Source organism: Salvelinus fontinalis, chromosome 24, assembly GCF_029448725.1.
Source record: "Salvelinus fontinalis isolate EN_2023a chromosome 24, ASM2944872v1, whole genome shotgun sequence".
Lineage (NCBI taxonomy): Eukaryota > Metazoa > Chordata > Actinopteri > Salmoniformes > Salmonidae > Salvelinus > Salvelinus fontinalis.
The window spans coordinates 27,894,811-27,920,310 of NC_074688.1; the positions used below are offsets into that span (position 1 = coordinate 27,894,811).

Below are 25,500 nucleotides of genomic sequence, written 5' to 3' on the forward strand. Positions count from 1 at the left end.
CCGTTCAGTTATCTGCTGGGGAACGCAAGATGAACAGCGGGAGGGAACTTTCTCCTCCTTCCACCTCCTCTTCATTTCTTTTTTACCCCCTTCTCCTCCTGCCTTATGCATTCTAAACACAACCTATATTACATGACACATTCACTTGGCACATAAGAGATGTGAGAACAATGCCAAATGGAGCACAGCCACAAATTAAATAGGCTATGCTGCCACCGAGTGGACACAATGTAGTACTTGGGTAGCGGTACAAAATTGTGTAGCTGTACAACACTAAAATACTTATCTTCATGGATTCTAATGGTTGGCATTAAAGTGGTAGTCAGTTGAGCTGATCCTAGATCAGCATTAAAAAGCAACTTATCCTTAGTTAAAAATAGATGTACTCACACAATAGTGTGCCTCAGGGGGCAGGTCCACCAGTTAGGGCTGGGCGATATGGCCAAAATAATTATCATATCACAATATTTTCCTCAATTTTAACGGTATAGCGGTATGGTTTTTATGTATTTGAATAATAAAACAGTTCTAAATATGTTTTATGAGTAGTGCATGAGCCTATGATGGAAACAAATGAATTCTAAGTGATTTGAATGGACTTTCTACATTTTGATGGTTTTATACTCAACCAAACTAAATCAAATCCAAGTTTATTGGTCACGTACACAGTTTAGCAGATGTCATAGCGGGTGCAGCGAAATACTTATGTTACTAGCTCCTAACAACGCAGTAAAATGTTAAACAATACATAATACCAAAAAAATAGGAAATCAAGAAATGTCAGAACTAGGTCACAACTGCCTGTGAAAGTAGTCCAATTTGTAGAACTTTTCATTAAATTTTGCACTGTATCAAAATATCTTTGTAGACGGTAAAAATCCATATCGGTATGTGGATCTGTACCGGTATACACAATATATTTCCCAGCCCTACCATCAGTTGAGCTGATCCTAGGACAGCATTAAAAAGCAACATATCCTTAGTTTAGAATAGAAGTACTCACATAGTGCGCCTCAGGGGGAAGGTGCATCAATTTAGATCAGCACTTACAGGCAACTGGCAACATATCCTTAGTTAAGATACAGTAGATGTACTCACACAGCAGTTTCTATCAAGGGGCAGGTCTATAGTCTGTGCCTGGGTACTCAGCTCCACAGTCCAGGTCTGTGCTCCAGGCACTGGCCGCTCTCCTTCTGGCTCATCATCTATAAACACCACTCCCTGCTCCAAGCATCTCCTCTTACGACCCTGAGGGAAACAGAGAGTAAGGGTTTATGTTATTATTGACTGAATTTTGTACATTGTCCTATAAAAAACATAAAACACTAAGGGTGTATCATTATCAGCACAGGCCTGCATAGATTATAAGATCTTTATATCTTGTTTAAGTAGTTCCTGAGATGTCAAATACATCTTTAGGCATTCAAGGCAGCAAAGAACTGAAAATCAGCAGACATGCAGATTTTGTATGCCCTAGAACTTGAAACGGGGACAAATCAGAATGGTTAAACTTATTGTTAATATGGCTACACATAAAAATACATTAAATTCTATAAGGTGTCCTACCTTCTGCTCCATGGCAGGGGTGCGGATGCGTTTCCTATCAGGCTGGAAGTCATCATCCTCGGAAGTGAGGGAGGTCTGGACCTTGTCAGACAGACGAGAGGCTAGAGACTTGGGCTTGTACTCCTCTGGTGGTGGGAGCACTGAACAGACTGAGACAAAGGTATCAACATTTGTATTGAATTGAAAATGTACAAACTGAGCTGAGCTAGGGGATTGGGAATAAGACTTACACTGCAGTACAGATGGGTTCTCAATCCATTCCTGAGGTGATCCCAACGGGGTGCACATTTCTGTTCGAACTCAGCGCGAATACACTGTATTCAACTAATAAAATAATCACCAAGCCCTTCATTTGTTGAATCATATGTTTTATTAGTGCTGGGTTAGAATGGAAATATTCACCCCCTGGGCATCCCCCAGTCACACTGACTAGAGGTCGACCGACTATGATTTTTCAACGCCGACACCGATTATTGGAGGACCCAAAAAAGCAGATACAGGCTATTATTTTAAAGTTAAATCAATAAAATCAATTTAGTCTCAAATAAATAATGAAACATGTTCAATTTGGTTTAAATAATGCAAAAACAAAGTATTGGAGAAGAAAGTAAAAGTGCAAAATGTGCCATTAAAAAAGCTAAAGTTTAAGTTCCTTGCTCAGAACATATGAAAGCTGGTGGTTCCTTTTAACATGAGTCTTCAATATTCCCAGTTAAGAAGTTTTAGGTTGTAGTTATTATAGGACTATTTCTCTTTATACCATTTGTATTTCATATACCTTTGACTATTGGATGTTCTTATAGGCACTATAGTATTGCCAGCCTAATCTCGGGAGTTGATAGGCTTGAAGTCATAAACAGCGCAATGCTTGAAGCACAGTGAAGAGCTGCTGGCAAATGCAGGAAAGTGCCGTTTGAATGAATGCTTACGAGCCTGCTGCTGCCTACCACCGCTCAGTCAGACTGCTCTATCAAATCATAGACTTAATTATAATATAATAACACACAGAAATACGAGCCTTAGGTCATTAATATAGACAAATCCGGAAACTATAATTTCGAAAACAAAACGTTTATTCTTTCAGTGAAATACGGAACCGTTCCGTAATTTATCCAACGGGTGGAATCCCTAAGTCTAAATATTGCTGTTACATTGCACAACCTTCAATGTTACATCATAATTATGTACAATTCTGGCAAATTAATTACGGTCCTTGTTAGGAAGAAATGGTCTTCACACAGTTCGCAACGAGCCAGGAGGCCCAAAATGCTGCATATAACCTGACTCTGCTTGCACAGAACGCAAGAGAAGTGGCACAATTTCCCTAGTTAAAATGAAATTCATGTTAGCAGGCAATATTAACTAAATATGCAGGTTTAAAAATATATACTTGTGTATTGGTTTTAAGAAAGGCGTGGATATTTATGGTCAAGTACCCATTGGTTCAACAACAGTGCTTTTTTCGCAAATGCGCTTGTTAAATCACCCGTTTGGCGAAGTAGGCTGTGATTCAATGATAAATTAACAGGCACCGCATCGATTATATGCAACGCAGGACAAGCTAGTTAACTAGTAATATCATCAACCATGTGTAGTTAACTAGTGATTATGTTAAGATTGATTGTTTTTCATAAGATAAGTTGAATGCTAGCTAGCATCTTACCTTGGCTCCTTGCTGCACTTGCATAACAGGTAGTCAGCCTGCCACGCAGTCTCCTCATGGAGTGCAATGTAATCGGTCATAATCGGTGTCCAAAAAAACTTGAAATCGGCCCTAATTAAATCGGCCATTCCGATTAATCGGTCGACCTCTAACACTGACCAACATAGTGGATGGCTAAGTGGTTAGGAATCTCACTATTACTGTTTCTCAACTAAGATTACCTGGGTCTGTGGGAGAAGATGAGCTCTGTGCCATCACTACCTCCGGTGAGCCTGTGAGGTCCACCACCACAGTGGCTAGTGCTTTGGGCCTGTTGTCTGGGACACTGGCGGGTTTGCTATGACAGGCACACTGACAGGGGGTGGTGACAGCTGGCTTCTTAACCTCTGTAGGACCGCTGCCGTCCTGTTCAAGCTTACCTGGACACACACAGGACATACATACTGGAATCATTATCACAGTTAACCTCAGAGACTATGATTTCTAGTATACAGCTGCAGAATATGCTACACTTGAATATACACTACATGCAGTAATGCTTTATTGTGGACCAGAAATGTAAAATAAAAGCATTGCTTGTGAATGCAAATAAGCCAAGAATCAAAACTCATAAGAGGTTGTCTAAACAGCACCCTTACCATATTGTGCCTGCTGCCAGGCCAGGGCAGAGCAGAGCAGGGCTAGGCTCTTGCCACTCCCTGTAGGGCTCTCCAATAGACAATGCTGTCCATGATTCAGCCCTCGCACTATCTGGGGAGACAATCACACAAAACAACAGGGGTTAGTCAGTCACACACTCAATAACAGACTGATAACACAGAGTAGGCTAACTACATACAGTATTTATGGGATATGGGGTGAATCTCAAAAGTTTTTCGACTCCTCAGATCTTATCCTCCAGTCTCCTTGCTTCCCTGACCTTTTAAGGAGACGGCAAGGAGAGAGGACGAGTAATCAAGGAAAGACTTTTGAAAATCACCCATGGTTAAAAGTGTGTGATGCTTACACACTTACAGAGTTCATCATGGCCAGCTGCGAGGGGTAGGCTTTGCAGGGGAACTGTATCTTCACCCCTCCTATGGTGTACTCCACTGGGGGAGCAGCCATGGTGACTGCCTTGTCCAACTGGTATACTATCTGAAAAAAAATAAAAACAAGCTTGAAGCCAGTAACGTTACATGTTGCTGCAACTGACAATATCATTCACATCAATTGGTCACATCCCCCTCACAATATGGCTCTGACTAGTTAACTAGCTAGATCTAGTTATTTGCTTTTTGCGAAATATAATTCTCTGCATCTAGTTACGGTAGCTTATCGAGCTAACAAGCAATGTGTCATAACGCACACAGCAAAACTAACATCAAGCGCTAAAATGTGACGTTTGCTACTGGAAACAGGCTGTTTGCTTCTTAAGGTTAGCTTAAGCTAAATTAACCGCTTTCACTTTTATCTGTGTGATTTGAAGTACTAGGTAACTAGCTAGCTGTCCTTGCTAGCTTGTATAGCCTCCATCTACCACAACTTTCAGCAAGCATAAACGAACTAGCTATTTACAATATCAATGAAATTCATGTTTGAATGGTGTTAATTTACCTTTGTATCTACAAATTTGATATACACGGCTTGTTAGCTAACTGTAAACATACCTGACTAGTTAGCTAGAAGTTCCCGCCGTGAAAGCAAGTCCCACAAACCAATCAGATTGTATAAAACATATTCGTCACGAAAAATGAGAGGTGACAGTAGCCAATTACCACAGAGCATTTGCTGGGGTCTCCCATGGGCTAGCAAAATATGAACAACCAATGTATAATTGTCTACATTATACGTTTTTTAAATAACGTTATACATTATCATGCTAAATGTGTTTTTTTATGGAGGACCAAACCTGCCATCATTATAAATGCATAAATAAATGCACATATAAATGGATGAATGAATGCACACATAGATACATAATTATTTTAATAATTAATCCCAGTTTCATTCCTTTTTATTATTTCTTCAGTTATTTATGTATTTCTTCCTCCAAATGATAATAAGCAAAAACATATTGGTGGTATCTAACACACCATAAGTTAATTAATGTCACGGCGCAGTGCTCTGTTGCATTTGCCTGGGGTTCGTTCAGTACGTCAGAACGGTGTTTAACATTTAATTAAACAGAAACGGTACTGTACTGAACGACCAGTTGAACAACGGCGTGATTATGGTGGCCCAGACGGCAATCGTCTGTAGTGTACTGCACCAGGACTCTCTGTTATCACTTCAACTCTGGCGAAGTCACCAGGCAACTTCATCCAAATTAAAATTAAGAACGAACGGGTTCACTTCTGTTTCTGTTGTACCAGCTAGCTGACTCAAATTTTTGGTGCATGCCTCTATAAACGGGGTCAGTGTGCTAGCTTAGCATACACCGGTGCCTCCCTGAACTTGCCACTGACTGGACTTAAACCAGGTGCTAACCGATTGAGCTATGCAAAAGCTACTAATTGGATAGCCCCTTCAGCGACATTTCAAGCTAGCTGTGGAGTGACGTTACGTTCTTAACTTCGTTACACCTCCACACGGAAAAGCAGGTAATCTGGAGAGGTGTCGTTTTCAGCAGCATTAACCAGCACTACCAAGTCTCTGGCTACTGCTCGCCTGATTGCAGCCATACTACTTGCCAGAAGAATTGGGCTACTGTAGCTTTCTACCGGTTGTAAATATCTCAAGTGTGTGTAGTTTGATTCTTTACTTTCGGGCCATTAGAGCCAGGCAAAAGCAATCAACACACCGTGAAATCGATCAATCAATCCCACTGTGTCATTTCAACATCTACTTTTGATTTACATTTGGTTGAGTTGTCAACTAAAGTGAATTCAAAATAAAATCCTTCAAAAAATGTCACCATGTCATTGGAATTGGGTTGAGTAAAAAAAAGACATAATTCCCTTACGTTGATGACTTTTTGCAAATCCAATCAGTTTTCCACATTGATTTAACGTAGAAACAAAATTGATTCAACCAGTTTTTGCCCAGTGTTAGATACCACCCACAGATGTTTGATTGATACCATAATTACTTTAAAACATGAAGGTCAGTCAATCCGGAAAATGTCAACAACTGTGAAAGTTTCTTCTAGTGCAGTCACAAAATCCATCAAGCTCTATGATGAAACTGGCTCTCATGAGGACCGCCACAGGAATGGAAGACCCAGAGTTACCTCTGCTGCAGACAATACGTTCATTAGAGTTACCAGCTTCAGAAATTGCAGCCCAAATAAATGCTTAAGTAACAGATACATCTTAACGTCAACTGTTTTAATTTAAAATAATATTTTTTTATGTTCGAATTGCTGCAAATAAACCACTACTAAAGGACATCAATAAGAAGAAGAGACTTGCTTGGGACAAGAAACACGAGCAATGGACATTAGACCGGGGAATGTGTCCTTTGGTCTGATGAGTCCAAATTTGAGATTTTTGGTTCCAACCGCTGTGGCTTTGTGAGACGCAGAGTAAGTGAACGGATGATCTCTGCATGTGCGGTTCCCACCGTGAGCATGGAGAGGAGTTGTGATTGTGTGGTGATGCTTTAATGGTGACACTGTCTGTGATTTATTTAGAATTCAAGGCACACTTAACCAGCATGGCTACCACAACATTCTGCAGCGATACGCCATCCCATCTGGTTTGCGCTTAGTGGGACTATCATTTGTTTTTCAACAGGACAATGACCCAACACATCTCCAGGCTGTGTAAGGGCTATTTGACCAAGAAGGAGAGCGATGGAGTGCTGCATCAGATGACCTGGCCTCCACAATCACCCGACCTCAACCCAATTGAGATGGTTTGGGATGATTTGGACCGCAGAGAGAAGGAAAATCAGCCAACAAGTGCTCAGCATATGTGAGAACTCCTTCAAGACTTTTGGAAAGCATTCCAGGTGAAGCTGGTTGAGAGAATTCCAAGAGTGTGCAAAGCTGTCATCAAGGCAAAGGGTGGCTACTTAGATTCTCAAATTTAACACTTTGTTGGTGACTACATGATTCCATATTTGCTATTTCAAAGTTTTGATGTCTTCACTATTATTAAACAATGTAGAAACTACTGTCGTAAAAATAAAGAAAAACCCTTGAATGAGTAGGTGGGTCCAAACTTTTGACTGGTACTGTATGTGTGCGTTCTGGACTCTGACATTGCTAGTTCTGATATTATTATTTTTTATTTTTTCATATTTTTTTGGAGTGGTGGGTATTCTTTGTATTGCTAGGTATACTGCACTGTTGGAGCTTGAAACATAAGCCTTTCGCGGCACCTGCGATAAGTTCTGCAAAATATGTGTACCCGATCAGTACGATTTGATTTGAACTAGCTGATTCAACAGACATGCTCCTTAGCTCTTTCTTTACTGCTTGTATTGCATGTAGCACACATTATTACATTTCTGAGATAGATAGCTGTCTCACCACAGAACCATATTTGTTCCTAACCGTTTCCCATATTTTTCCCTTAGTGCCTAAAATACAGATTAGTACCAGAAGTCCTTATTCCTAGCGACAGGATGCAAAGCCACAAAACCACACAAGACATTTTGGAAGCCCTTTGTGCATGGCAAATGGCACCCTATTCCCTATATAGTGCACTACAATGGCACCCAAAAGTAGTGCAATATATAGGTAATAGGGTGCCATTTGGGACATATCCCTTGTCTTTGGAATCAGCATGTCTCGTTGCTGAGGTCATTGGAAAATATCTGTGGTTTGACATTATATTTAAAGCAGCAGTCTAAGACCAGTTGGCTCACTTATTCTTTCAACCAAGTTGCTACTACTTCAGACAACATATTTGCCAAATAAGGGCAAAGTTGAACTTCAGACGAAAATGAAATGGACATTCAACCTACCATTTCTCTGGTTGGCCGGATGATTTGGATGTTTTACAGAGTATTCTATTTGCATTCTGAAGTGTGTTGATTTGAAAAACAGAAAATGCATATGCTGATAAAGTCAGCTGTTTTGTGGATAAACTCCACTGATAAACCCTATCAGTTCAAATCCAATTGAATGTCCAGCAGAGGTCAGTGCTGTCTATAATAAACATCATTGACAGGACATCATTACCTCAGCTTCGTGATTGCATTATATTGTGAGTGCACATGCATAGTGTTGCTGTATGGTTTGTCCAGCAAGTGTTGTGCCTCTTTCTGGCCTGTCTGTGAGAGGGGGAAGTGTGAGTGAAAGAGGTGAAGGGAGAAAGACTGAAGTTAGAGGAGTAGAAGAGAACAGAGGGAGAAACAGACTGAACATGGAGCAGAAAAGGAGAGGGGAAAACAGAGGAGAAAAGTTGAACGGGGAATGTGGAGGAGGAGGATAGGAGAGAGGGAAACGGAGTGAATGTGGAAGAAGAGGAGAGAGGGGGAAACATAGGAAACTTGAGTTTAGGCGACAGAACCAGAGGCTGAACACCCGATATCACCTTATCCTCCCGGCAACCCCCCAGCAACCTCCCGGCAACCCCGACACACTGAAAGAATTAGTCCTGTCGCCCAGCGTCACGGCTCTCCTTTCCCCAGCCTGCCAGACCCCTCGGCTCTGATTTATATTAGGTTTCTTATCTAATAACTCCAACTGCAGGAACCGTGGACCCAATGCTGTTTAACAGCAGCTGTAAAACACAAGTTGTAAAAACACAGCACACTACAGCCACAAACACACCCCAACTCTTTATTCCATCACACAGACCCCAACCAACTCCCTCCATGACACAGGCCCCAACCAATGCCCTCCATGACACAGGTCCCAACCAACCCCAACTCCCTCCATCACACAGGCCTCAACCAACCCCAACTCCCTCCATCACACAGGCCTCAACCAACCCCAACTCCCTCCATCACACAGGCCTGAACCAACCCCAACTCCCTCCATCACACAGGCCTGAACCAACCCCAACTCCCTCCATCACACAGGCCTCAACCAACCCCAACTCCCTCCATTACACAGGCCTCAACCAACCCCAACTCCCTCCATCACACAGGCCTGAACCAACCCCAACTCCTTCCATTACACAGGCCTCAACCAACCCCAACTCCTTCCATCACACAGGCCTCATCCAACCCCAACTCCTTCCATTACACAGGCCTCAACCAACCCCAACTCCCTCCATTACACAGGCCTCAACCAACCCCAACTCCTTCCATTACACAGGCCTCAACCAACCCCAACTCCCTCCATTACACAGGCCTCAACCAACCCCAACTCCCTCCATCACACAGGCCCCAACCAAGCATAACTCCTTCCATGACACAGGCCCCAACCAACTCCGTCCATGACACAGGCCCCAACCAACCCCCTCAATGACACAGGCCCCAACCAACCCACTTCCATGACACAGGCCCCAACCAACTCCGTCCATGACACAGGCCCCAACCAACGCCCTCCATCACACAGGCCCCAACCAACGCCCTCCATGACACAGGCCCCAACCAACGCCCTCCATGACACAGGCCCCAACCAACGCCCTCCATGACACAGGCCCCAACCAACGCCCTCCATGACACAGGCCTCAACCAACTCCCTCCATGACACAGGCCCCAACCAACCCCCTCCATGACACAGGCCCCAACCAACGCCCTCCATGACACGCCCCAACAAACTCCCTCCATGACACAGGCCCCAACCAACTCCCTCCATGACACAGGCCCCAACCAACTCCCTCCATGACACAGGCCCCAACCAACCCCAACGCCCTCCATAACACAGGCCCCAACCAACCCCAACTCCCTCCGTCACACAGGCCTCAACCAACCCCAACGCCCTCCATCACACAGGCCTCAACCAACCCCAACGCCCTCCATCACACAGGCATCATCCAACCCCAACGCCCTCCATCACACAGGCCTCAACCAACCCCAACTCCCTCCATCACACAGGCCTCAACCAACCCCAACTTCCTCCATCACACAGCCCTCAACCAACCCCAACTCCCTCCATCACACAGCCCTCAACCAACCCCAACTCCCTCCATCACACAGGCCCCATCCAAGCATAAATCCCTCATCACACAGGCTTCAACCAACCCCAACTCCTTCCATTACACAGGCCTCATCCAAGCATAAATCCCTCCATCACACAGCCCTCAACCAACCCCAACTCCCTCCATCACACAGGCCCCATCCAAGCATAAATCCCTCCATCACACAGGCCTCAACCAACCCCAACTCCCTCCATTACACAGGCCTCAACCAACCCCAACTCCTTCCATCACACAGGCCTCAACCAACCCCAACTCCTTCCATCACACAGGCCTCAACCAACCCCAACTCTTTCCATCACACAGGCCTAAACCAACCCCAACTCCTTCCATCACACAGGCCTCAACCAACCCCAACTCCTTCCATTACACAGGCCTCAACCAACCCCAACTCCCTCCATTACACAGGCCTCAACCAACCCAAACTCCCTCCATTACACAGGCCTCAACCAACCCCAACTCCCTCCATTACACAGGCTTCAACCAACCCCAACTCCCTCCATCACACAGGCCTCAACCAACCCCAACTCCTTCCATTACACAGGCCTCAACCAACCCCAACTCCCTCCATTACACAGGCCTCAACCAACCCCAACTCCCTCCATCACACAGGCCTCAACCAACCCCAACTCCCTCCATCACACAGGCCTCAACCAACCCCAACTCCTTCCATCACATAGGCCTCAACCAACCCCAACTCCTTCCATTACACAGGCCTCAACCAACCCCAACTCCCTCCATTACACAGGCCTCATCCAACCCCAACTCCTTCCATTACACAGGCCTCAACCAACCCCAACTCCCTCCACCTTGAGAAAGAAAGAACAAGCAAAGAAAGGATGAATAAAGTAAGGAAATGACATATAATTGTCTGGCTCTGTGCTCAGGTGTGAAGCGCAGGTCCAGAGGCAGGTAGTCAGAGAGGAGAGACCATGGTTTGTATAAAACAGAAAATGTGGACAGACAGACTACATCAGTATGGTCCATGAGGGCATAATGAGACAGTAGAAGACAGACTGCAGCAGTATGGTCCATGAGGACATAATGAGACAGTAGAAGACAGACTGCAGCAGTATGGTCCATGAGGACATAATGAGACAGTAGAAGACAGACTACAGCAGCATGGTCCATGAGGACATAATGAGACAGTAGAAGACAGACTACAGCAGTATGGTCCATGAGGACATAATGAGACAGTAGAAGACAGACTGCAGCAGTATGGTCCATGAGGACATAATGAGACAGTAGAAGACAGACTGCAGCAGTATGGTCCATGAGGACATAATGAGACAGTAGAAGACAGACTGCAGCAGTATGGTCCATGAGGACATAATGAGACAGTAGAAGACAGACTACAGCAGTATGGTCCATGAGGACATAATGAGACAGTAGAAGACAGACTACAGCAGTATGGTCCATGAGGACATAATGAGACAGTAGAAGACAGACTACAGCAGTATGGTCCATGAGGACATAATGAGACAGTAGAAGACAGACTGCAGCAGTATGGTCCATGAGGACATAATGAGACAGTAGAAGACAGACTGCAGCAGTATGGTCCATGAGGACATAATGAGACAGTAGAAGACAGACTACAGCAGTATGTAACTGACAGTTAGACTTACAGGTTATGTCGTTGTTTTGTGTTTGAATTGTTTACGTGTCCGCTGTGCGGGAAATGATAAGACAAGCGGAACTACGTAGCTAATAACTGTTGTAACGGGGATTCTTATTGTAGCAACACACTTTTGGAGGGAAGGCAATCCCGCGCTGTGTTAGCTAAGTTTTCATGTCATCGGGTGTAGTTCATAAAGTTTGAAGCGTATATGTTAGGATGGTAACGTTATAATAATTAAGGATGAAGCGTGAATTCATGCCAGGAATAATAAGTGTGAAGTTTTGATTTCCTCCCTTCTGTAATAAGCAGCCAATGAGGTATTTTTCCTTTATTCATGTGTTTAATCTAATACTGTTATAGCGCCGGCTAAACTGTTTATGTATGTAAGCACTTCTAGTTATACCAAGCTAATAAGTCACTCGTAAGATAAGGTTGTAAGAGTATGCTTAACTGTATTTTTCATTTACTTTATAGTTCTAACGGAAGGTGATAATTCTGACTAATCTACAGAATAAAGCCGCCAGTTAAAATCAAGGAACGGTTGTGCTCGTGGTTACTGGAGGGAGCTATAGTGAGAACTCAATGCTCTTCACGAGCAAGAGAGAAAGAAGAATCTTACCCAGCTGTAAAACGTCTACAAGATTCCCAAATCCTGGTAGACCCTGTCATCTGCCAGATAGAGTTTTGCACCTACCTGCAACCTAAGAAGAAAATCTCCACATAAGGAAGCATCGTGAGGCAACATAAGGTCAAGACTAACAGGAAAGTCAGACACGCAAGTACAAGTCAAGGTGTTTGAAGGTGGTCCTAGCCTTGTGAACAGCTAATAAGAGACTTTAAGATTACAATTCGTAAGGACTGGAAATAGTTGTGTATTTCAAGAGGCTGGTATTATGCATTTGTTCTTTCTATCTTAATGTATCGCTGGTATGTGTATTACTGGAAAAATATTCTTTGATACTTACTAAAAAAAAATATATATATATAAAAAAGGGATATATATATAGTTACAAAACATTAAGGGTCTGCGTACACCTATTAATTCTATTTTCACCTGTAAGTTAATAGTGTAATTGTTTGGTAAGGTGTTTGTTCAAGCCTTTGTTACAAGCATTATACATGTTTATACCACGTACTAAGGTTTAAATTACAGTGAATTAGAGTATAAATCACCTACTCACTTATCCAAACCTTACCTAGAATTGATTTGATTTAGAATGTCAGAAAGAGGTAGTTTCACTAAAGGTGATAGAGATGGGGTAGGTCAAGTTGAGCAGCTGCAGCAACACCTCGCAAACTTCAAGCCTTCATCAGAACAAACAGAGCAGCAGGAAGAGGCCCAGACTGGTGTGGAGTCACTTCTGCCAGCGAATGATGATACAGAGGCTGCTAATGAGATATCACAACAAGAGCCACGAAAAGGTGAGAGGGTCCGCAGGTTAACTGAAAAGGGCAGAGAACTGCGCGACGAAAGGTGGAGACAGCTCGAACATCGTTTCAGGGTCAGCTATGAGAAGTGGAAGGCTCTGGTAAAGGAAGCAAAACAGTCACTGACAGGCTGTTGCTCTGAAGACCTACTAGAAGACCTCTTAAACAATATTAGTCATACCTCTACAGAACTAAACCTTGTCTATGTAAATTTGCGTCAAATCGGCATTCCCGACAACGATATAAGACGCAGAGTTGATACTTGTGAAGCAGTTACAATGTCTATTATCAAGACTGTAAGGTGTCATTTAAAAGGCAGGGAAGAAGGTCAAAGTAACAAGATAGAACTGAACTGGAAGGACAGCAATTCCTTATGTGAGAGTTCGGACACGCACAAGTCAAGTCTCAACTATCAGCCCTCAAGTGCTTCCTCCCAGTCTCAAAGCAACTCAAAGGTCAACTCCAGACGCTCAAGCGTGTCATCTGTCAAAAGACAAGAGGCTGCGGCGGAAGTTGCTGCTAACCAAGCAGCTTTAGAAGTAATGGTTAAGCAAGAACGCCAACTAGAAGAGCTTCAGAGACTCGAAGATGAAGATAAGAAGAGGACAGCGGAGCAAGAAGCTGAGGCTGTGAAACGCAGCTTAGAAGAAGCTAGGCTGCGAGTCAAGTTAGAGGTAGAAAATGCTGCCAGACGAAGGACGCTAGAAGACAAGCGTAGAGAGTTAAAGCGCCTAGAAGTGCTCAAGAAACTAAATGCTGCCAAGGCGCGGATGCAAGTGTATGAGCAAGATGAAAACTCAGAGGACGAGAAGAGAGAACTACTCTCTAACTGCAAATCTGTGAAAGAAGTCATGCACAGAAATGGGTCATTTCACAGTCTCTCACCACAACATGTTGTTACAAGCACACAACAAGAAGATGGCACCAAGACCATGTTCAGGTTACTAGCGGAATCAATCAGTGAAAGCCGCCTCCCCATACCAGAACCAGTAACATTCAATGGAGAAACACTCTCGTTCACTGACTGGAAGGTCTCCTTTCAGACTCTGATAGACAGGAAGAACATACCAGCAACTGAGAAGATATATTACTTAAGAAAATAGATCGGTGGGCCTGCCAAGAAAGCCATTGAAAGTTACTTTATGTTAGGGACAGTCAGCCTACCATGCTGCGTGGACCATTCTTGAAGAAAGGTACGGAAACAAATTCCTCTTCGCCAAGTCCTTCAGAGATAAGCTCAATGCATGGCCTAAGATAGGATCCAAGGACAGTCTTGAACTTAGAGACCTTGTAGACTTTCTTCGCAGCTGTGAGGCTGCTATGTCTCAGAATAAGGGCCTGGAGGTGCTTAATGACTGTAATGAAAACCAAAAGATCCTCGCTAAACTTCCAGATTGGCTAACTTCAAGATGGAATAGAAAGGTCATAGACATCTTAGAAGAAACTGAGACCTTTCCAAGCTTCAGTCAGTTTGTGAAGTTTCTCACGAGAGAAGCAAAGATAGCTTGCAATCCTGTGACATCCCTTCATGCTTTGAAACCAAGTGAAGATGGAAAACCTAAGACGCCAAAGATTCAAAGCCCTGGAGCAAGGGTATTAGCAACTAACTCTGATGAGAAAGATACTGTTACTAGTTGTGTCTTCTGTGAGAAGTCAGGTCACAGTCTCCACAAATGCTGGAAGTTCATGGATAAGCCCACCGCAGAGCGACAGATGTTTGTTCAAAAGAATAAATTGTGCTTTGGCTGTTTAAGGCCTGGGCATCGCTCAAAAGATTGTAATAACAGGAACACCTGCGACACGTGTCAGAGGAGGCATCCATCCTGCCTGCACGAAGATCGTACTAAAGAAAGGTTAAGGGATAGGAAAACAGAGCCCCCACAAGATAAGGGGACAAGAGCATCAAGTGAGGCCATATCTAACAGAGTCGTAAGGGACATTAACAACACTCACACCTCCACAATCATTCCAGTATGGGTGTCAACCACAAGTGAGCCAGATCGTGAAGTTCTTGTGTATGCACTTCTTGACACCCAGAGCGACACCACTTTTATCCTTGAAGAGACAACAAAGACTCTCAATACAAGGAAGGAGCCAGTCCAACTGAAACTCTCTACAATGGCTTCAAGGAATACCATTGTGCCCTGCCAGAAGCTGTCTGGTTTGCAGGTTAGAGGGTTTTACTTGGAGAAGAAAATCCCTCTGCCAACGACCTACTCGAGAGAGTTTATTCTTGCAAACAGAGATCATATTCCTACTCCAGAGACTGCAAGAGCATGGTCTCATCTTGAACACATTGCAGAGGAGATTGCTCCTCAACAGAGCTGTGATGTCGGTCTCTTAATTGGCTACAACTGCTCCCAGGCTCTCCTTCCAAGAGAAATTGTGTCTGGTAAGGGAAATCATCCTTTTGCTCAGAGAACAGATCTTGGCTGGAGCATAGTCGGCTATGGAAACCCATGTATCGACTTTGGCGACGCTATTGGAGTGAGTCATCGGGTTATCGTTAGACAGGTGATGCCAAGCCTTCAATCTTCTTCCAACCTCACAAATCAAGTACACTATGTTTGTAGAACACGCGTAAGAGAGGTAGTCACAGCACTGGACATTATCAAGACGCTCGAATCTGACTTCAACGAGAGAGCTGCAGAAGAGGACCTCATATCTCAAGAGGATATCCGGTTCCTGACAAAAATGAAAGCGGGCATCAGACGCAAGGACAATGGACATTATGAGATGCCGCTGCCATTTAAGGAAGAAAGACCCAACCTGCCGAACAATAAAACATGTGCAGTTCACCGTCTCAAGTGCCTGGAAAGGAGGCTAAGGAGAGACAAGCAGTACTACAAGGACTACACAGCATTCATGGAAGAGACCATAGCTTGTGGAGATGCTGAGAAGGTCTCCAAAGAGGAAATTAACAAGCATCCAGCATGGTACATCCCGCACCATGGGGTTTATCACCCACAAAAGCCGGGGAAGATACGAGTCGTCTTTGACTGCTCAGCTAAGTTTCGAGAGACGTCCTTGAATGACCATCTCCTTACCGGTCCAGAGTTGACAAACACATTGCTGGGCGTCCTTTGTCGTTTTCGTAAGGGTCCAGTTGCAATCATGTGTGACGTAGAGCGCATGTTCCACCAGTTTCATGTGAAAGCAGAAGACCAAGATTATCTACGGTTCCTTTGGTGGGAGAACGGAGATCTAGAGTCTCAACCCTCAGTGTATCGTATGAAGGTCCACTTGTTCGGCGCAGCTTCATCTCCTGGTTGCGCCAACTATGGTCTCAAACATCTTGCTGCCGAAGGACGAGGAAGCTTCAGCAAGAAGTCTATCCAGTTCATAGAAAGGAACTTTTATGTTGATGATGGGTTGACGAGTGTATCGTCTGAAGCTGAAGCGGCCCAGCTGGTGAAAGAAGCAAGAGAGCTTTGCAGCATCGGCAAACTTCGGTTGCACAAGTTTATCTCTAACAGCAAACAATTCCCAAGGAAGAACGTGCCGAGGGTGCCAAAGACCTGGATATGGCTCTGGGTGAACCACACACGGAGAGAGCGCTTGGTGTACTGTGGTGTGTCGCATCAGACGAGTTCCAGTTCAGAGTAGTTGTCAAGGAACGCCCACTCACAAGAAGAGGAGTGTTGTCTACAGTAGCCTCTGTATATGATCCGCTTGGGTTTGTGGCACCCTTTGTCCTGACAGGGAAGCAGATCTTGCAGCAGATGTGTCGTGACAAGATCGACTGGGATGACCCACTTCCAGATCACCTACGCTCCCAGTGGGAATTCTGGCTCCAGGGTCTACAAAACTTGTCTGAAGTAAGGATCCAACGAAGCTACTTGCCATCAAGTTTCAAGGAGGTGCAGAGTTATGAACTCCATCACTTCTCCGACGCTAGTACCTCAGGTTATGGAGAGTGCTCATACCTCAGAACAATCAGCACAGCAGGAGAAGTTCATTGCTCCCTAGTTATGGGGAAGGCGAGAGTCGCCCCTTCCAAGGTTACGACCATACCACGACTGGAACTTTCAGCAGCGGTGGTCGCTGTTCGAACAAGTGACATGCTCAAAAGGGAGCTAGAGATACAAGGTCTACAGGAATACTTCTGGACAGACTCGAAGGTAGTTCTTGGCTACATCAACAATGAAGCCAGAAGATTCCACGTCTTTGTAGCTAACCGTATTCAACGCATTAAGCAAAGCACAGATCCCGAACAATGGAGATATGTGACCTCTGAAGAGAATCCTGCGGATCATGCTTCCAGAGGTCTCACATCAGAACAGCTCATGGCTTCCAACTGGTTCACAGGTCCAGACTTTCTTTGGCAAGAAGAACTTCCCAAAGGACAAGTCAAGGGGGAAGAGTTCTCAGACAATGATCCAGAGCTGCAGAAATCCCTGGTCCATGATACCCAGGCAAAGGAAGAAAGATCATTACTAGATCACCTTCACAAGTTCTCAGACTGGGCAAGAGTGGTAAAAGCTATTGCCAGGCTCAAACGACGTGTCAAGGAAGCCATAGGCTTAAAATTGAGGTCCAGTGAAGCTACAAGCATAGAAGAAAGGAGAGAGGCAGAGCTCACCATTATAAAGATGGTTCAAGAAGCAGCCTTCTCCCATGAGATACACAAACTTAGGCACCAGAAAGACATCAAGACCAAAGATAAAGCAAGCAAGTTGCATAAATTGAGTCCATTTCTGGATGAGCAAGGTATCCTCAGGGTGGGAGGTCGCTTGGCTCATGCAACTCTTCATTCCCATGTGAAGCATCCTACAATCCTGCCAAGAGATAGCCACTTGTCAGTGCTGCTCGTCAAGCACTATCATGAAAGAGTACGACACCAAGGACGTGGAATGACGATCAATGAGCTGCGATCCAACGGTATATGGATCCTAGGATGCAGCAATGCCGTGTCCTCTCACATCTACAAATGTGTGAAATGCAGGAAATTCAGAAGATGTACAGAAGGGCAAAGGATGGCAGATCTTCCGAAGGAACGCATGGAGACCACGCCTCCCTTCACATACTGCGGGATGGACTGCTTTGGACCTTTCTATGCCAAGGACGGAAGAAGAGAATTAAAGCGTTATGGGCTCCTACTCACTTGCATGGGCTCTCGAGCAGTTCACATTGAAATGCTTGATGACTTAACCACCGACGCCTTTATCAATTCCCTGCGTTCATTCATTGCCATACGTGGTAATGTTCGTCAAATTAGATGTGATCAAGGCAGCAACTTCATTGGCGCAAGACGCGAGTTTGTGGACGCCCTGAAAGAAATGGATCAAACACGACTGAAGGAAATTGGATGCGAGTTTATCATGAACACCCCATTTTCAAGTCACATGGGTGGTGTTTGGGAAAGGCAAATCCGCACGATACGAAGTGTCTTAACATCCATTCTTGATCAGTCATGCGGAAGACTCGACAGCGCTTCTCTGCGTACCTTTCTCTATGAAGTCATGGCGATTTTAAATAGTAGGTCCCTAACTACGGAATATCTGAATGATCCATTAGGTCCAGAACCTCTCACGCCAAATCACATCTTGACAATGAAGTCCACAGTTATCTTGCCGCCACCTGGACAGTTCATCAAGGAAGATCTTTATCTCCGCAAGAGATGGCGCAGAGTACAATTTTTAGCCAATGAATTCTGGACAAGGTGGAAGAAAGAGTACCTCCTAAACCTCCAACACAGACAGAAATGGAATAAAGACAGAAGAAACGCAAGGATTAATGACATTGTCATCTTGCAAGATGATACCGCACCACGCAACCAGTGGAAATTGGCAAAGGTTACAGAAGTGTACCCGGGACAGGATGGCCGGGTGAGAAGATTCAAGTTACTGATCAGCGACTCAACCCTGGATGAGAGAGGTAAACGCATCACCAAACCCACCGTCCTGGAGAGGCCCATCCATAAGACAGTCACCCTCCTGGAAGCCGATCAAGAAACCTGCAGACCCCTTTCACAGAAATCACCGGTGATTGGTGGGAGTGTAACTGACAGTTAGACTTACAGGTTATGTCATTGTTTTGTGTTTGAATTGTTTACGTGTCCGCTGTGCGGGAAATGATAAGACAAGCGGAACTACGTAGCTAATAACTGTTGTAACGGGGATTCTTATTGTAGCAACACACTTTTGGAGGGAAGGCAATCCCGCGCTGTGTTAGCTAAGTTTTCATGTCATCGGGTGTAGTTCATAAAGTTTGAAGCGTATATGTTAGGATGGTAACGTTATAATAATTAAGGATGAAGCGTGAATTCATGCCAGGAATAATAAGTGTGAAGTTTTGATTTCCTCCCTTCTGTAATAAGCAGCCAATGAGGTATTTTTCCTTTATTCATGTGTTTAATCTAATACTGTTATAGCGCCGGCTAAACTGTTTATGTATGTAAGCACTTCTAGTTATACCAAGCTAATAAGTCACTCGTAAGATAAGGTTGTAAGAGTATGCTTAACTGTATTTTTCATTTACTTTATAGTTCTCACGGAAGGTGATAATTCTGACTAATCTACAGAATAAAGCCGCCAGTTAAAATCAAGGAACGGTTGTGCTCGTGGTTACTGGAGGGAGCTATACAGTATGGTCCATGAGGACATAATGAGACAGTAGAAGACAGACTGCAGCAGTATGGTCCATGAGGACATAATGAGACAGTAGAAGACAGACTACAGCAGTATGGTCCATGAGGACATAATGAGACAGTAGAAGACAGACTGCAGCAGTATGGTCCATGAGGACATAATGAGACAGTAGAAGACAGACTACAGCAGTATGGTCCATGAGGACATAATGAGACAGTAGAAGACAGACTGCAGCAGTATGGTCCATGAGGACATAATGAGACAGTAGAAGACAGACTACAGCAGTATGGTCCATGAGGACATAATGAGACAGTAGAAGACAGACTGCAGCAGTATGGTCCATGAGGACATAATGAGACAGTAGAAGACAGACTACAGCAGTATGGTCCATGAGGACATAATGAGACAGTAGAAGACAGACTGCAGCAGTATGGTCCATGAGGACATAATGAGACAGTAGAAGACAGACTACAGCAGTATGGTCCATGAGGACATAATGAGACAGTAGAAGACAGACTGCAGCAGTATGGTCCATGAGGACATAATGAGACAGTAGAAGACAGACTGCAGCAGTATGGTCCATGAGGACATAATGAGACAGTAGAAGACAGACTGCAGCAGTATGGTCCATGAGGACATAATGAGACAGTAGAAGACAGACTGCAGCAGTATGGTCCATGAGGACATAATGAGACAGTAGAAGACAGACTGCAGCAGTATGGTCCATGAGGACATAATGAGACAGTAGAAGACAGACTGCAGCTCTGGTCTAGAGAATAGTGAACCCGTACAGGCTCTTAGTGTGGTGCTACACCCCCACAGTCTTTATTTCATTTCCATCGCTCCCCACTCAGTTTTCTGTCACACCTGTGTTCTGACCCTGTTCCAGAACACCAGCCAGCACAGGACATGGTCTGCGGCAACAAATAGCACTCTATTATTTATTTAGTGCACTACTTTTGACCAGGGCCCATAGAGCTCTGGTTAAAAGTAGTGCACTATTAGGGAATATGGTGCCATGTGGGATACATTTTCCCAGACCGACCATTGACCTCTGCATCCCAGCTCTGGTCCAGGAGGGTTGCTGGCTGGGGTCACCTCAGGGCTGACCTGCTGTAAATCTCTCTCTTTCTCTCGCTCTCTGTGACCCTCTCTCTGACCTCTTCTCTCACTCTCTCTCTCTCTCGGACCCTCTCTCGCTCTCTCTGACCCCCCCTCTCTCTCGGACCCTCTCTCGCTCTCTGACCCCCCCCCCTCTCTCTCTCTGACCCCTCCTCTCTCTTTCTCTCGCTCTCTGTGACCCATTCTCTGACCCCCCCCTCTCTCTCTCTCTCTCTCTGACCCCTCCTCTCTCTTTCTCTCGCTCTCTGTGACCCACTCTCTGACCTCTTCTCTCACTCTCGCTCTCTCTGACCCCCTCTCTCTCTCTCTGACCCTCTCTCGCTCTCTCTGACCCCCTCTCTCTCTCTCTCTCTCTCTCTGACCCCTCCTCTCTCTTTCTCTCGCTCTCTGTGACCCTCTCTCTGACCTCTTCTCTCACTCTCTCTCTCTCTGACCCTCTCTCGCTCTCTCTGACCCCCCCCCTCTCTCTCTGACCCTCTCTCGTGCTCTCTGAACCCCTCTCTCTCTCTACCCCTCCTCTCTCTTTCTCTCGCTCTCTGTGACCCTCTCTCTGACCTATTCTCGCACTCTCTCTCTCTCTCTCTCTCTGACCCCCCCCCTCTCTCTCTCTCTCTCTCTGACCCCTCCTCTCTCTTTCTCTCGCTCTCTGTGACCCTCTCTCTGACCTCTTCTCGCACTCTCTCTCTCTCTCTCTGACCCCCTCTCTCTCTCTAACCCTTCCTCTCTCTTAATGTCACTCTCCTTCACTGTGCCTGTTTTAATCTCATAAGGGAAACGGGGTTTCCACTGGGCACACACCGCTGAATCAATGTTGTTTCCACGTCATTTCAATGAAATGATGTTGAACCAATGTGGAATAGATGTTGAATTGACGTCTGTGCCCAGTTGTGTATTAGAAGCATGGGAGTTGGTGACTGGTTCAGCTGAATTGTCTGGATGTATTTCCTGGCTTGGACAACCTCCACACTAAATCACCCCCTTATCCCTGTATACTGCACTACTTCTGACCAGAGCCATATGGGAATAGGATGCCATTTGGGACATCCTTGGTTTGCATTTTTCAAACAGGCCCTGCAGAATGTTTCAGTAATATGTTTTGTCTTGGTGTTGCTACAGTGCATTCTCATAAATGCTGTCATCAGCTATAAGTGCAGTTGGCCAGGCTGTACTGTAAAGGGAAAAGACTGTGATTTGTTCTGTAGTTAGCCAGTCTCACCTCTTCTCATTAACACCTGGCCCGCTGCAGTAGACATATATGGTGCAGTCCAGGCCTTGTCTAATATAAGGGAGAGGCTGAGTCACAGTGCTTCTCTCAACAATAGACCTCTTCATCCTAAACCACCCTTCTCTCAGCCCTGGACCCAAGGACCACCTCATAACCTAAACAGACACAGACAGACGGACCCCTTCCAACCCTTCCCTCTCCCCTCCCAGGTCTGTATCTCAGGTTCACTCTAACTCTATGTGGCTGTTTGATATGTCTAGTTCCACAGCTGAGAGTCTCCTGGTGGGAGGAAGTACAGAAGGATTAAATTGGCGTTGGCTTTCCTGTTGAGGGAAGTGGACGTTATAGCCCTCCCCTCTGGACTTCTCTTAATTACTCCCAACTGAGGCTCCACGTCTAATTTCCCTCCCATTCTCTCTGTTCCCGTGTCAACTGGTTGACTCTGAAGCCTTTTCCCAGCATCCTCCACTCTAATCTGATTACTGGAGGTATTCCCAGTGCATTGTGGGAGAAGGCTGTGTGAAGCCCAGCAAGCTTCAGAGCGACACAGAGAAAGCGTCGCACGGAGAGGAGGAATGGAAGAGGATCTCTTTTTCTCTCTCTCTGCCTCTCCCTCTCTCCCTCTCTCTCTCTCTCTCTCTCTCTCGTGCTGCGGAGCATCAAACGCTGCGTGAGTGTCTGGGGAACCCCACACTAACTACAGACCTACAACAGAGAGAAAGGAGAGGAGAGCAGTCTTATAATAGCAAACTACAGGTGGAAAGACTAGAAACATAGCTAGCAAGGCTCTAGCAAAGAGACAATCTCTAAGAAGCCAGCTACATATTCTTGCATTTTATTTAAAATGTTATCTGAATCATCATGAAACACATAGGCCAGACTTGTAGCGAAGTTCCTTGTTAGGGTGGTAACATGTCTTCCTGATGGTAAAAGCCTGGGCCATCGTGCTGTGACTAGGCCTGGAAGGCGTTGTTGTTTCATGCATGGAGAACAATCAACCATGACGCCTCATTACAGACTGGTAGTGGAGTGGTTGGCCCTCTCCTCTCTCCTCTTCCCTCTCTCCTTCCTCCTATCCACCGCTCTCTCCTGTCCCCTCAGCCCGCTCCTATCATTTTGCAATGACATTTTAGTCATCTAGCAGATGCTCTTATCCAGAGCGACTTACAATTAGTGCATTCATCTTAAGATAGCTAGGTGAGACAACATATCACAATCGTAGCAAGTCCATTTTCCCTCAATAAAGTAGTTATCAGCAAAGTCAGCGGTAGTAGGAAAAGACAAGTGTGATTTCTCCTCTCCCCGAGGGGCTGGGAGTGTTAGCCTCTGGACTACAGAGGAAGCAGGAGTGGCTGGGCCATGCAAAGCCTTTTCCAGACCATAAACGACAGGTTTATTTTTAAAGTTCTGCCTCAGTGTGCCTCGCTTCCTAAAATACCTTTCATGCAAAACAAAATGCTGGGTGTGCAGGGCCTGCCAGAGCACTCTCTCTCTGCCTGTCTGCCTGTTGGAGGACTGGGTTGATTGGTCAGTTGGCTGGTTGGTTGGTCAGCCAGGCAGCATGCCTTGGTTTCTGGGCATTGGTGGAGAGAGACAGGGGTGGTCATCGGGGCCAAATCCCCAGCCACAAGTGGCCTAGACAGAATTATCATGTTGTCAATGGGTGGAACAGTGTGTGTGTCGGTGTGCGCATGCTTGTATTTGTGTTTGTGTGCGTGCATATGTGTGTGCTTACGCGGGTCCTTGCGTGTGTGTGTGTGTGTGTGTGTGTGTGTGTGTGTGTGTGTGTGTGTGTGTGTGTGTGTGTGTGTGTGTGTGTGTGTGTGTGTGTGTGTGTGTGTGTGTGTGTGTGTGTGTGTGTGTGTGTGTGTGTGTGTCATTGCAGTGGAAGGGTGAAGCATCATGTTCCTGCCTGCAGGGGAATGAATGGAAGAGAGAATTATTATTTATGGTGTGGGTCTTTTCCATGCCACAATGTGCTACAGTACTCAGCCCTGATGTAGGACTTGAATAATATTTCACAGATGAAATAGAGCAAAGCAACATGTTGCTAAATACATTACCACTGCCGTATATTTCTAGTTTTTTTCCGGAGCTTGCAAAGACCATGCAAAGGCCCCTAAATGTCGCCTTCACGTGACTTAAAATCCTTGTATGTTTTACTGTATGTTATTGACTGGATTTTCAGACTTATTTTAGTGCCTCTGTGGTGATGAGGGTGTAGAATTGATATTTCAGTTTTATTTTCAACTCCTTATTTACAATTTATTTCCTAGATGTTTTACCTCGTCTTCTACAACCCCAATAGCTACAGTGAGGAATACGTCTGGGGAGTCTGGGTTTGGTTTTAGGTATGGGTTTGTGGCAGGGGATGGGGTTGGGTCTGGGCCTGACTCTTTCTGGATTTGAGTTTCGGGCCTGGGCCTGTAGGTCTGGGTCTCCGCCTGGGTGTGGCTGCTGGGTGGTTTCCAGAAGGTTCCTCTTCACAGCTGGTCTCTCTACCCTGCCTGTCTTCACCCCGCTGCACCACAGGCCTCTCTACCCTGCCTGTTTTCACCCCGCTGCACCACAGGCCTCTTTACCCTGCCTGTTTTCACCCCGCTGCACCACAGGCCTCTCTACCCTGCCTGTTTTCACCCCGCTGCACCACAGGCCTCTTTACCCTGCCTGTTTTCACCCCGCTGCACCACAGGCCTCTCTACCCTGCCTGTTTTCACCCCGCTGCACCACAGGCCTCTTTACCCTGCCTGTTTTCACCCCGCTGCACCACAGACCTCTCTACCCTGCCTGTTTTCACCCCGCTGCACCACAGGCCTCTCTGTGAGGTTACTCCACTTCCGCTGAGCTCTACACCCTCAGACCCTGTCACGAAAACACTGCCGCCAACGCAGCCGAGCCAGCACATCAAACACGGCCCCACACCTAACAAACAGACACTTCTGGCCCAATCAGAAACATGTGGTGAACGGTTGGGGTGCAGCTGTTTGCCGCTCCAATCAATGCCCACACCTCCAACCGACCGACCGACTGGCCTGGGCCAGATGTGGAGAGAGGGAGAGAGAGGAAGAGGACCATCTCACGTAAGGTGCAGATGTTTCTTCTCTCTCTCCTTCCTGCCTCAGAATCACAACCACAAGGAAAACTGTGCTGCTGTGTGACTATGAATCGGTGCTAGTAAATTTAGCATGTTGGTGCTCCACCCAGATCAGATTCAGTACTGGAGTACAGACAGGACAGACCACTGAGCTGAGGGTTGCCACCATGCAGGA

At 45.5% G+C, this 25,500-nt stretch overlaps 1 protein-coding gene across 2 annotated transcripts in view; it reads right to left on the reverse strand.

Moving 5' to 3' along the window:
• brip1 (BRCA1 interacting helicase 1) overlaps positions 1-4,921 on the reverse strand; it is a 34,279-nt gene extending 29,358 nt beyond the window's left edge. Inside the window, exons 1-6 of one of the 2 annotated variants that reach the window (XM_055880880.1) lie at positions 4,879-4,921; positions 4,244-4,366; positions 3,868-3,979; positions 3,451-3,648; positions 1,567-1,715; positions 1,099-1,248 (exon numbers count right to left, since the gene is read on the reverse strand). In XM_055880880.1, the coding sequence (XP_055736855.1) occupies positions 1,099-1,248; positions 1,567-1,715; positions 3,451-3,648; positions 3,868-3,979; positions 4,244-4,336 (702 nt within the window). In that variant the 5' untranslated portion in view covers positions 4,337-4,366; positions 4,879-4,921. Of the gene's footprint in view, positions 1-1,098; positions 1,249-1,566; positions 1,716-3,450; positions 3,649-3,867; positions 3,980-4,243; positions 4,367-4,825 lie in introns of both variants that reach the window. The other variant, XM_055880881.1, reaches the window with a different exon arrangement.
• Between the last annotated feature and the right edge of the window lie 20,579 nt (positions 4,922-25,500).